The sequence below is a fragment of the Chiloscyllium plagiosum genome, chromosome 45, assembly GCF_004010195.1.
Source record: "Chiloscyllium plagiosum isolate BGI_BamShark_2017 chromosome 45, ASM401019v2, whole genome shotgun sequence".
NCBI classification, from domain to species: domain Eukaryota; kingdom Metazoa; phylum Chordata; class Chondrichthyes; order Orectolobiformes; family Hemiscylliidae; genus Chiloscyllium; species Chiloscyllium plagiosum.
Window position 1 is genome coordinate 3,711,496 of NC_057754.1, and position 12,997 is coordinate 3,724,492.

Genomic DNA, 12,997 nt, shown 5'->3' on the forward strand with positions numbered 1-12,997 from the left:
ACTGACACACACTTCACACAGACCCATTGCTAATGCTGACACACACTTCAGACAGACCCACTGTAAACACTGACACACACTTCACACAGACCCACTGCAGACACTGACACAAACCACACAGACCCACTGTAGACACTGACACACACTTCCCACTGCTAATACTCACACAATTTTAGCGGATCCCTTGTAAATACACAGACTTTCTTGGGACACTCTGTAAATATCGATACTCTCCCTGGTGATATCCTGTAAATTGTGACACAATCCCTAAGGACTCCCGTACACACTTGCATCCACTTGCAGGCCTAGCAACAGCTTAGTAAATTCATAAGTGCAGTCAAATCCCGAACTGAGACAGCATTGAAAAATGAGGGGCTAGTGATAAGTCTAGAAAGGACCGTAAATTTATTGTATGGGAAACAGACACATCTGCTTTTCACCTGTCTCAGTGGAGCAAGTGTTTATCTCTCTTTTCTTTTGTTTTACATAATCTGCCCAGGAAATATAACCGTGAGCAGACAGTCCAATACCAGGCGGAGCTCAGGGAGATGAAGGAAAGAGTGGCCCGTTCTCCATTCCTGTTTGAGCAAGTCATCCAGGTGAGGGGAAAGGGTTTAAAAGGGAGTGGGTAATGGAGGTGGAAATCTTTTCATGGGATTGTCTTTATGATTGAACACACTCTCTCACACTCACACACGAGGGGTCCATTCTCCAGCCTTTGTGGCAGGATGGCCTGAAGGTGGTGTCTGAGGCTGTGATGCTTCTGCTAGTCGAATATACTTCTTAGAGATAATGAGGGCTGCAAATGGTGGAAAGTCAGAGTCAATATAAGTGTGGAGCTGGAAACCACACACCGGTCAAACAGCATCAGAGGAGCAAGGGAGTTGACATTTCAGGTTTGACCCTTTCATATTTCTAAGCCTCAAGCTATCTGCGATCTGGGAGTCCTCTAATATCAAGGGTTCGGAGGTGCCGATGTTGGACTGGGGTGTACAAAGTTAAAAATCACACAACACCAGGTTATAGTCTAACAGTTTAATTGGAAGCACACTAACTTTCGGAGCTCCGAAAGCTAGTGTGCTTCCAATTAAACCTGTTGGACTATAACCTGGTGTTGTGTGATTTTTAATATCAAGGAGGATGGGTTTGGTGAGCTGGATTGCAACTCTGAATACAGATTTGTTTACCAGTACAGCTTCTGCAGCCATCTTGCTTAAATCACAGTCGGTTTGACCTGCAAGCAGTGGTCTCCAAGATACATCGGTGCATGGTGGGGGAGAGGCAGAGATTGCTGAGATAACAAGGGAAGAGAACTTTGCTTGGGCTCCCTCTCATTGTGTGTCCAGTTCGATCGGCTAAGATTCAGTCAAAGGTACCCCACCCCCTCCCGAAGTAGGCTAGACCAACCATCTAGGCAAACAAAGCTGCCCCAAATTCGGCATTTTAAATGCCAAGTAAATCGATGTGAAATTTCATCCTAAACTTGGCATTTTCTCAGAGGGTAACAAATTGTGACCAGGCAACAGGGAGAGATGACAATGTTTCACTCAGTTCGGAATCTCAAGGCTAACTTCAAGATTGAGGGGGTTGCTACATAACTGCTCACGCACCTCCAGTAGGATTCCTTGTCTGCATGTTTATTCACAAGTCTAAACCAGGACAATTCAACAGCTCCCAGTGAGTTTCTTGTTTTAAGGGGATGTGAGATTATGTGCATTTGTGCCCCAGCCCCCTCTTTGAATACGCTTACCAGGATACATGCTGCCTGCCTCACAGCCTCTGTGCCCGTGAGCCCGTAGTTGCTAAGCGACACCATCTATGCCACATTTGGGCAGGAAAGAGTGACCCAGGTGAGTTGTGTGAGAGCTTCTGGAACACAAGCGTTTTTAGTGGGAGAGAGTGGTGGGGGGGGGGGTCTCCCTTCATCCTGAATGTCTTCCCTCCCTCTCTACCGCTTCATCCTAGGATAAAATTAAAAATCACACAACACCAGGTTATAGTCCAAGAGGTTTATTTGGAAGCACTAGCTTTCGGAGCTGCTCTATGAAAGCTAGTGCTTTCAAATAAATCTGTTGGACTATAACCTGGTTTAGATTAGATTCCTTACAGATGGAAACGGGCCCTTCGGCCCAACAAGTTCACACCGACCCTCCAAAGAGTAACCCATTTCCCCACCCTATATTTACCCCTGAGTAATTCACCTACCACTATGGGGCAATTTAGCATGGCCAATTCACCCTAACCTGCACATCTTTGGACTGTGGGTGGAAACCGGAGAAACACCTATGCAGACACGGAGAGAATGTGCAAACTCCACACAGACGGGTCGCCCGAGGCGGGAATCGAACCCGGGTTCCTGGCGCAGTGAGGCAGCATGCCAACCTGGTGTTCCATGATTTTTAACTTTGTCCACCTCAGTCCAACACCGGCTCCTCCACATTATCCTCTCCCACAACCTCTGCCAATACCCCAACCCTGCTGAATCTCTCTATTTACATACCAGTACGTGAGTATTTTGGTAAAGCCTTGCTCCAAATGGGAAAGACCACAGAGCAGGACATCTGAAGGAGTTTGAGGAAATTCTCTGGATGCTTAAAAGGTTATTGAAGAAGTCATCTAAACTCGAAACTTGCTTTCTCTCCACGGAAGCTGCCTGGTCCACTGTGATTTCCAGCATTTTTTTGTTTTCAGTACGTAAATTCATAGTTTACATTTGCTATCTTGGCTTATGAATCTGGGCACTGTATTTCTACCAAATGGACTGCAGCAGGTCCAGAAGGCAGCCCACCACCATCTTTCCAAGGACACTCAGGGTGGACATTAAATGCCAGCCCAGTTGGCAATACTTCCATCCATAAATTAACTTCTTTAATTTATGAGGAATTTATGAGGATGAGGAATTAGCCCAGCAAATGTGTTCCCTTCCTTCCCACCCCAATGACCCAGGGCAACGTGCGCAGGACCATCAGTCGCCTATTCTCCAAGGTTCTGCAGAAGGTGCGTTTGGACGAGGAGGCGATGTGCGAGCTCAGCAGGTCGGACTGTGGGACCGAGTCTCAGCTCATCGACCTCGAGGACGAGAACAGTGACTGGTGAGTGACACTGAGGCTACCGTGTACGCCCACCTGCAAAACCCAATCCCTCCCCCTCGCCATTATTTCCCTCCCATCTCTCTCTAATTCCTTCTGGGACATGGGCCCCTCGCAGATTCAGCAGACTGCTCGACTATGAGGTGCATCTCCATTTACCCAACACTCTCTCTTCTCCGATGCACCATAGAATCCCTACGGTGTGGAAACAGGCCCCTCGGCCCAACAAGTCCCCACCGACCCTCTGAAGAATAACCCACCCAGACCCATTCCCCTACACTATTGCTCTACATTTACCCCTGAAGTAATGCACCTCATCTACACATCCTTGAACATCAGACAATTTAGCATGGCGAATCCACCCCAACCTGCACATCCCTGGGCACTATGGGACAATTTAGCATGGCCAATCCACCCTAACCTGCACATCCCTAGACACTATGGGACAATTTAGCACGGCGAATCCACCCTAACCTGCACATCCCTGGGCACTATGGGACAATTTAGCACGGCCAATCCACCCTAACCTGCACATCTTTGGACAGTGGGAGGAAACCGGAGCACCCAGAGGAAACCCCACACAGACTCAGGGAGAACGTGCAAATTTCACACACACAGTCGCCTGAGGCTGGGATCGAACCTGGGTCCCTGGCGTTGGGAGGCAGCAGTGCTAACCACTGAGCCCCCACTTTCCAGCAGGGGGTGCATGTGGGTTCCGCCATCCGATGAGCGGGATCAGGAAGCCCAGGGGTGATTCACTCCCTCTCCCAGGACTCAGTTCAGGTTAGCTATAACTGGGAAAGGAGGCACTGAGCGGAAGCTGCAGCAGAGCTGGCATGACAGCTTGGGCTCTCCCTGCTGCTGCCCCAGGGCTCACACCGGCAAGCACCCTCCAACCCGCCATCCTGCAACTGTGGAAGGATGAAACTCAAGTCACTGGACAGAAGGAGACCGCTCAGACCATTGTGTTCACACTGGCTCTTTACCCAGTGCCACCCTCCTCCCCCCCCGACCGTTCTGCTCATCCTTCCTCTTCAGATCATAACCTGCTGAAGGTTTGGATTGAATCTGCCTCCCTCCCATTCCCAAGCAGTTCCAGGTCGGAACCACACGCTGACTGAAAGTTTCTCCCTATGTCACCATTTTGCTAGACTCCCCAATCTTGTGACTGAGTGGAACAGGGAAGGAGGGAAGGTGTTGGCAGAGTCGTATTGTTGGAGACAGGTACAAATCCCATCGCAGCAGCTGTTGGAAATAAATTCAACGAATATCAAGCTGCCCTCTGTACTGGTGGCCATGAAAACTCTTTGGATAGTCTGAGATGAGCCAAGATCATAACAATACAATATTATTATAATAACTAGATTAATTTAGCATATCTGGTTGGCATGGACGAGTTGGACCGAAGGGTCTGTTTCCATGCTGTACATCTCTATGACTCTATAGCCCTTCTTGTTCACTCATGTCCTTTTAAGATAGGGAATCTATTTTATTGAGCATATGATTCCATCCCCATGGCAAATGTCTTTGTCCTCTGAAATGGACGAGCAAGCCACTGAGTTCAAGGGACTCTTAGGGGTGGGCAACAAATGATATCCCCATGTGAGAATGTCCTACTCTTTTAAAAAATCTCCAGACCCCCTCCCGATTTGAGCACACCTTTACCAAACCTCCCCGCTAGAGAGAAGGTGTTTCCTGTTGGCCTTTGTGACTGGAAGCTTCTGTTCCCACAGCAGGGAGGTGTGTGCTATGAGGCATGGCCAGCCACAGCATCACACCTCTTGCGGGGAGCCCCTGGACACGGCCAGCTGTGAACTCAACCTCGACTGTGACAGCACAAGCAACCCCAGGACGGACCCGGCCACCAACTGTTCAGAATATGAAAGGTAGAGAGAGAATAATAAATCCCGTTTGAAAGAAACTGTGCTGGAGTCGGCTAATGGTGTCAATTCACAGTCACTGGCTTCAGTGTGGGGTGAGGGGTGGGGAGGAATGGGCTAATGGAACCTGGCAGTCTCGGGGTGTCCCCTAACTGCTGTACACTGCATTCCTGTGGCCTCCCTTGTCCTCATTATCGGAGATCCAGCTGCTTTCCAGAAAGAGAGCCACTAAGAACGATCAACAAATATCTGTCGGCAGAATTGGGTCGCCTGAGATGAGCCAAGATCATAAAAAGAAAGGAACTGCAGCAGGCCATTTGGCCCCTCGAGCCTGCTCCACCACTCAATATGGTTGTAGCCTTGACTCTCTTCCTGCCTATGCCCTCGTATTTGTCAAATCCCCTGTGAATCAAAAATCTGTCTAACAGCCTTAGGCAGCAATGTGGCAGAAGTGAACTTTCATACCCATGACTGCGTACAAAAAGGGACTTTGTCTCTTTAAGAATTCCTGCATTCACCTGGTCAAGCCTTGTAAGAACTTTCTGTAGATCACCTCACATTTTTCTAAACTTATAGACCCAGTCTATTTAACCTTTTCCAACAGCACAACCTCTTCAACCCAGAAATTAGTTTGATGAACCTTTGCGGCAAATATCTTTCCTTGGGTACAGTGATCAAAACTGCTCTCAGTACTCCAGATGTGGTCTCGCCAAGGCTGTATATCATTGCAGTGAGCCATCATACTCCTGTACTCCACTCCCCTTATAATAAAGGCAACAAGGCATCTCATGGCTTGCTGTATTTGCAAGTTAGCTTTCAGAGGCTCATGAACAAGGGCAACCTAATCCCTTTAAAGTTCCACACTTTGCAGCGTCTCACAGCTAAAGAAATACTTTGTATTTCCATTTTACCAAACAAATTGGATAACTTCACATTTCTTGCTATTGTATTCCATCTGCCAAATGTTTGCGCACTCACTCAGCTCTTCAAGCTGGAACATCTTTGTGCCCTTCTTCAAACTCATATTCTACTTAACTTTGTGTGACCTGCAGACTTGGGAATATTTAATCCCCACTTCCAAATAACTGATGTAGATTGTGATCAGCTAGGGCTCAAGCAATTATCCTTAAGGTACCCCACTAGTTACAGACTGCCATTCTAAAAAAGGACTAATTTATTTCCATTTCCTGTCAGTTAACCAGGTCTCAATCCACGTCGATGTATCCCCCAATCCCACATGCTTTCATTTGTTTACTTACGGCTTGTATTGGACCTTTATTGAAATCCTTCTGAAAATCTAAATATTCCACATCCACCAATTTCTCTTATCTATTCTGCTTATGTCTTTAGAAAACGCCAACCTGTCAAACAATTTGTCAAACATTTCATAAATTCAAATTGACCCTGCCTTATCCTGCCATTACTTTCTAAGTGTCCTGATGACAGGTTCTACTGTTTTTACAGTGACTGCTATTAGGCTAACAGGGCCATCATTCTCTTTCTCTCCTTTTTTAAATAGTGACGTTACATTTCACACTTCCAATCTGCTGGGACCATTCCGGACCTAAAGGATTCTGGAGGATGGCCACCAATGCATCTACAATGTCTACAGCAATCATTTTCAACTGTTCAGCATGCTTGTCATCATTGCTCAGACTTTTCGAGTGTAGGAGTTGCAACGTCACATTGAGGTTGTACAGGACATTGGTGAAGCCTCTTCTGTGCCATTCTGGTTAACTGCAACGATATGCAGCCTTGGCAAGACCACATCTGGAGTATTGAGAGCAGTTTTGATCACTTTACCCAAGGAAAGATATTTGTCACAGAGGGTGTGCAACAAAAGTTCATCAAACTAATTTCTGGCTTGGAGGGATTGTGCTGTTGGAAAAGGTTAAATAGGCTGGGTCTATATTCTCGTAAGTTTAGAAATGGGAAGGATATTATTAAGTTGGAGAGGATTCAGAAAAGATTTACCGGGATGTTGCTGGGAATGGAGGGCTGGAGTTATAAGGAGAAGCTGGATATAGCCTGGAATTTCTTTCACTGGAGCATAGGAGGTTGAGAAGTGACCTTACAGAGATTTATAAAATCATGAGGGCCATAGCTAAGGTGAATACCAAAGATGCAGGGGGTGGGAGTTCAAAACTAGGAGACATATTTTTAAGGTGAGAGGAGAAAGATTTAGAAAGGACATGAGGGGCAACGTTTTGACATAGAGTTGTCCGTGTTTGGAATGAACTGCCAGAGGATATGGTGGATGTGGGTACAGTTACAACGTTTAAAAGACATTTGGATAAGGACATGAATAGGAAAGGGTTTGGAGGGACATGGGCCAGGAGCAGGCAGGTGTGTCTAGTTTAGTTTGGGATGATAGTCGGCATGGACTGGTTGGACCAAAGTGTCTGTTTCCGTGCTGCATATTAAGTGGGGATTAAGTGGGTTAGTCACGACAAATTCAGGGTTACAAAGATTGGGTAGTGGGGTGATAATGGGGAGGATGCTCTTCGGAGGGTCAGTGTGGACTTGATGGGTCGAATAGCCTGCTTCACACTGGAGGAATTCCATTCCATGACTCTGTGACTAAGATGTAGGTCTCAAGGATTTTATCTGTGTTAGGCCCCATTAATTTCTCTAGTAGTACTTTATTTAATAATGTTAATATTGTATGTTGATCTGTCCTTGTTAACGCTAGTTCCTCTGACTTTCCACCATCTCTATTGTACCGTGGAAGTTTTAAAGTGTTTTCCTCCATGATGGGGGTACATAGCCACCTCTCCAACACCCCCCCCCCCCCCCAGTGGACTATCCCAACTCAGGGACACTTACCAACACAGAATTTGACATCACAACAACTCGTGGCATTTTTAAGAAAAAAATCTCATCTTGCCCTCTCTGATGCTTTTCCCAGTTACCCCTCATTGTTTGTCCCTTTGGTTACGTGTCCCTTCGGTTATACATCCCTCTGCCACCTCCTACAACATTCATTCAGCACAGCATGGGATAAAACATTTCTCAGGTGGCTTGCTGAAGGCTCCTTCTACTGAGTTAGTCATTCCAGAGAAACAAAACAACACGGAGAGTCCCTTCACTGCTATACAGATGCCTGTATTAAACAGCCATAGAAGCATTTACCATGTCCACGAATAAGCGAGATGTACACGGCAATTGGTTGGGAGGTGGTACGGTGATTTTCAACAGGAGGATTTGGGTTGGGGGAAATAAATCAGCTTTAAGAGAGCATTAGCCTCCTCTGTGGCACTGGGAGGCACTTGGTGCGATCGGTGCCAAGCCCAACCTTGCCCAGTGTGAACAGGGATGACCAAATTCCTGCAAACCTACTGCGGGCATTCCAAGGACCGCAGGGAATGCCAGCATCCTGTTGTGGCCACTACCTGCCATGTCTTTCCGCCCCCTGTAACTTTGGTGGGGGGAGGTGTCTGGGTGTCTACAGGCAGTCACATTCCCCCCACCCAAGTTCATTTTTCCCTCCGAGGGGTAAGGGGCCAGTTGCCTGCCTCGCTGTTTTTACAGAGGTAGGAATTGTCTGTCCCCTCTGCCTAGGCAGAGGGTGGAACATATGCCTGGCCATTACAACAACCAGTTAACTGAAGGATGCAGGTGTGGTTTCACAGCAGCTCTGCACTTAACCTAATGGCCGACAGACCTGTAGGAAGCATGGGACTTTCAGAAAAGCAGCAAGGGCCGAGAGAGAGAGAGCAGGATATGCCTTTTCTGTCTCCAGTCCTGGCATATGTGAGAATCGCAGACACGGACCACCCACCCATTCCTTGCTGCGGTTAAGATCAATTCACCCCCCTCACCCAAAACAAAAATGGCCCTGGCGAGACAGCCTTTGGCCCAGATGAGCCGGGCATATTCCTGCCCGCAAGTGCACTCTCATGGTTTGTGGTGGGGAAGAGTCAGTCCACAAGGGCTGTACCAGCCAGCCTTTAAATGCCAAAGGGAGAGGCAATCATCCTTGAGTCTGTGCCAAGGGTGGGTGGAATGTTCCAGAAACAATAATTCAGTTGACATTCAGGATGCTGAGACGTTGTCCTGTTGACCGACACCAATGTTTCTGTCAGGGAACACTGTGAAGATCTCTGCGCAAATTGTTCGGAGTGAGGGGGGTGTCTCAATTCCACACCTCGAGGGAAGGTGGTCGCTGGGAAGCTAGAGTAAACCAGGCGTCAGAGACGAGTTGGATTAAAATCCTGCAGAGAAGAGAATCCTCTTTAGAACACGGTCAGAAAGGACAAGTGAAGGGAAACACAGAGAGAAACCAGTATAGATACAGAGGGAGAGGAGATGGAGAAAGTGGGAGAGGGCACACAGGAAGGGAGATCGAATTCCAGGCTGGCACTATAGAGAGATTGGTGGGAGCAGGTGGATGGACTTAGAGAAAGAGAGAGACATGTGGTAGGAGGAACAGAGATAGATGGAGTGAAATGAGAAGGAGACAGGGACAAGCAAACATTGGACAAAGTGGGGACAGAGAGAAAGATAAAAGAGTGGGGTAATGAGTGACGCGAGGGGGGCAACAGAAAGAGATAGGCGGACAGACGGGAGTGGAGGGTTGGAGAGTGAGAGGTGATCAGGCACTGAGTGAGAAAGGATTAGGGATAGAGAAATTGAGAGGAGGGTGGGAACAGAAAGAGTGGGGGGGGGGAAGAGACAACAATGGGAAGAGACAGAGAAAATGGGGTTTGGAGACCATTCTTTGGAAAAATATTGACTCTTCAAACTGGTCCCATTACAACTCCACCCTGATTTCCCGTCTGACTTTCTGCCCCCACCAGCCCACAATTTCCCTGGTAGCAAACTGCAACTCTCTCCCCACCCCAACCCCCTCAACGCTCCAGCCTCAGGATTTGGACCCTGCCCCACATGTCCCACGTGGTGATGGACCGATTCTACCCCGACCCACCGAAACTCTGTTGTAAAGTTGAGACGTCTTACCGCCAGTGAGGCCGAGTCCGAAGAAATCTGTTTCCTTGGCAGCCGGCTGCTGGAAGAACCTGTGGAGAGATTCCAGTTTAGGACTTTGTTCTCCGTCTGTACACAAACAACGTACGCGCAATACTGCATGGAATACACACACAACGTCAGACACAATATTGTGATGATGCTGTCACTTTAAGAGGGTATTTTGTCCTTTTTTTTGAAGAGTGACAGAGGCGCCAAGCTGACTAGTTAAGACCATTTGAGTAAACAGCTTGGGAGGCCTTTCTTTTTACCAGCCTGTACGGGTGTGCCCATCCCTCACAGATCCGGATTTCTGAGTAGCATCAGAAGATATTGGGGTCTCAACAGAGCTTGAAGCTTCAGTGAATGTCTACTGGCTGCTACTCTCTCTGAATCTTCTGTTGAAGTTTTTTTTCCTCCCGGATTGGAGGATTACATTTTGGGAAAAACAAACAAAGACATCTCCAATTAAAAGTACAGCCTTGGGCAGTGTTGTAAAACAGAGAGACCTCGGGGTTCAGGTACATAATTCTATGCATAGGGCAGTTAAGAAGGCACTTAGCACACTTGCCTTCATTGCTCAGACCTTTGAGTATAGGAGTTGGGATGTTATGTTCTGGATGTACAGGATATTGGTGAGGCCTCTTCTGGGTCCAGTTCTGTTGCCCTGTTATAGGAAGGATATTATTAAGCTGGAGAGGGTTCAGAAGAGATTTACCAAAATGTTGCCAGGATTGGAGAGTTTGAGTTATAAAGAGAGTCGGGATAGGCTGGGACTGTTTATCACCGTAGCCTAGGAGATTGAGGAGTAGCCTTATAGAGGTTTAGAAAATCATATAGGGGTATAGATAAGGTGAAGGGCAGGTGTCTTTTCCCCAGGGTGGCAGGTATCAACACGAGGGAGGCATATTTTTAAGGTGAGAGGAAAAAGATTTTAAAAAGATATGAGGGGCAATTTCTTTTTACACAGAGAGTGGTTTGTGTGTGGAATGAATTTCCAGAGGAAATGATGGATGTGGGTACAGTTACATTCAAAGACATTTAGACAAATACGTGATTAGGGAAGTTTTTGGAGGAATGTGGGCCAGGAGCAGGCAGGCAGGACTACTTTAGTTTGGGATGTTTGGCACGGGCTGGTTGCACCGAAGGGTCTGTTCCCCATGCTTTTTGACTCTACGACTGTATGTGAGAATTTGTGTCTGAATTTGCTAAGGGGTGTGTTAATGGGATGTTACTATATTGGAACAATTAATTAATAATCACTACTGTATCTATCATTCTGGATGTAGGTTTGCTCGCTGAGCTGCAAGGTTCATTTCCAGATGTTTCGTTACCTTACTAGGTAACATCTTCAGTGGGCCTCAGGTGAAGCACTGCTGATAATTCCTGCTTTCTATTTATATGTTTGGGTTTCTTTGGGTTGGTGATGTCATTTCCGGTGGTGATGTTATTTCCTGTGGTGAAGTCACTTCCTATTCCTTTTCTCTATCATTCTGCTAAGTTTTCCAAGAGACTTAAGTTATTCTAAATTCCTCTTTCTTTGATTGCTTTTTTAACTACAGTGTTTAAATAAATTGTGTCTTGTTTAATGTTGAGTAGTTTGACCAGTCACATTACATCGGGAACACACAGTTTTACACTTGCCTTTAAAACAAGAGAAACTTAGGGCCTAGGCTACCTTCTTAAAATATTTTGAGGGGGTTGGATCTGGTCCAGAACAATATCTACACACAATGAGGCACAGGTGACACAATGCAACATGCAGTGTACACATTGCTGCAACGTGTTGTCTGCACTGTTCTGCTTCAGTACGTATATCACAGCATAGGTGATGCCAATACAGCACTTGCCAGGCTGCATGCAACATATATATCCCACGCAGGCATTGAGGCAGGAATCAACTTTATCAATCTATGTATTCACTAGATGACAGATATTATTGCTGGGAATGAAAGGTCCAATTATTTTAGATGCGGCCTGTCAGCGAGCAAACATCCCAGGATAGGTCGAGATACAGAGAAAATCTCCTCTGTACAGTCCCCTTCAAACACTCCTAACACAGGTACAGCACAGGGTTTACACTGAGAGCCCCTCAACCACATCCCAATGCCTTCAGTTGAGGCCTAATGATCAGTATCTGCCCTTACCAGGTGCTGGATCCCTGGAAGTCTTTTTATCACTCAGGAACCCTGACTCTGTATTGCTGCGGTGTCGGAATGTGGGAAGGACAGAAGACATTTGATTTCTCTCTTCGAGTGAATCTTTTGACTGTAGAGAGGAACAATACAATTATTAGAGGAGGGTAGAGGTCAGTTAATATAGTTTATCCCATGAAGACTGCTGCCACTGGGGTACAGGCTCCCACACACATACTAACACAGACACACACACACTCTCACTGGGGTACAGGCTCCCACACACATACTAACACAGACACACACACACACACACTCTCACTGGGGTACAGGCTCCCACACACACACACACACAGACTCTCACTGGGGTACAGGCTCCCACACACACACTCTCTCACTGTAAAAACATCATTTTTACTTCATGCTTTTATTGCATTGAATAATTTTGAAATGGATAGAGTTGCCATACAGACACCAAAATTGGGAAGTGGGAGATATTAAAAGCATTGTTTGTCTGAAGTTTGGCATAATCCAATCTGATGGTGAAGACTCTTCTGCCCTCTCAATTGCCTGTGGCTAGGCCGTTGTCATCACACTTTACTTCGCCTGTAACCAACGGCAGGACTGGGAGCTCACCGAATCCTAAACTCTCCCCAACCTACATCAGCTCATTCTCCCATTCCACCCTGGGATTGCAGGCCTACTTCAGGTCCTCTGCTGGCTGCAATCTACCCTGAATTCTCATTCTCCTATTGAAATTCATCAAAGGCCTCATCCTCCACCAAGCTTTCACCATCTCTACCCAGACCCCTCCTTACCTCTGTAACCCACTCCAGCCGTTACACCCCTCCGTAACTCTGTAACCCTGTCCAGCCCCAACACACCCTCCCTATCTCTGTAACCCCCTCCAGCCCCTACACCCCCTCCC

The 12,997-nt window shown here is 47.0% G+C and overlaps 2 protein-coding genes across 2 annotated transcripts in view; one reads left to right on the forward strand and one right to left on the reverse strand.

Moving 5' to 3' along the window:
• Positions 1 to 5,574, forward strand: part of LOC122543837 — a 21,610-nt gene extending 16,036 nt beyond the window's left edge. The window contains exons 4-6 of the mRNA XM_043682649.1: positions 500 to 599; positions 2,947 to 3,092; positions 4,823 to 5,574. Of these exons, the coding sequence (XP_043538584.1) occupies positions 500 to 599; positions 2,947 to 3,092; positions 4,823 to 4,979 (403 nt within the window). The 3' untranslated portion in view covers positions 4,980 to 5,574. The remainder of the gene's footprint in view (positions 1 to 499; positions 600 to 2,946; positions 3,093 to 4,822) is intronic.
• A 2,479-nt stretch (positions 5,575 to 8,053) lies between these two features.
• LOC122544029 (serine/threonine-protein kinase MRCK gamma-like) overlaps positions 8,054 to 12,997 on the reverse strand; it is a 16,445-nt gene continuing 11,501 nt past the window's right edge. The window contains exons 5-7 of the mRNA XM_043683042.1: positions 12,082 to 12,202; positions 9,929 to 9,987; positions 8,054 to 9,183 (exon numbers count right to left, since the gene is read on the reverse strand). Coding sequence (XP_043538977.1) covers positions 9,160 to 9,183; positions 9,929 to 9,987; positions 12,082 to 12,202 — 204 coding nt within the window. The 3' untranslated portion in view covers positions 8,054 to 9,159. The remainder of the gene's footprint in view (positions 9,184 to 9,928; positions 9,988 to 12,081; positions 12,203 to 12,997) is intronic.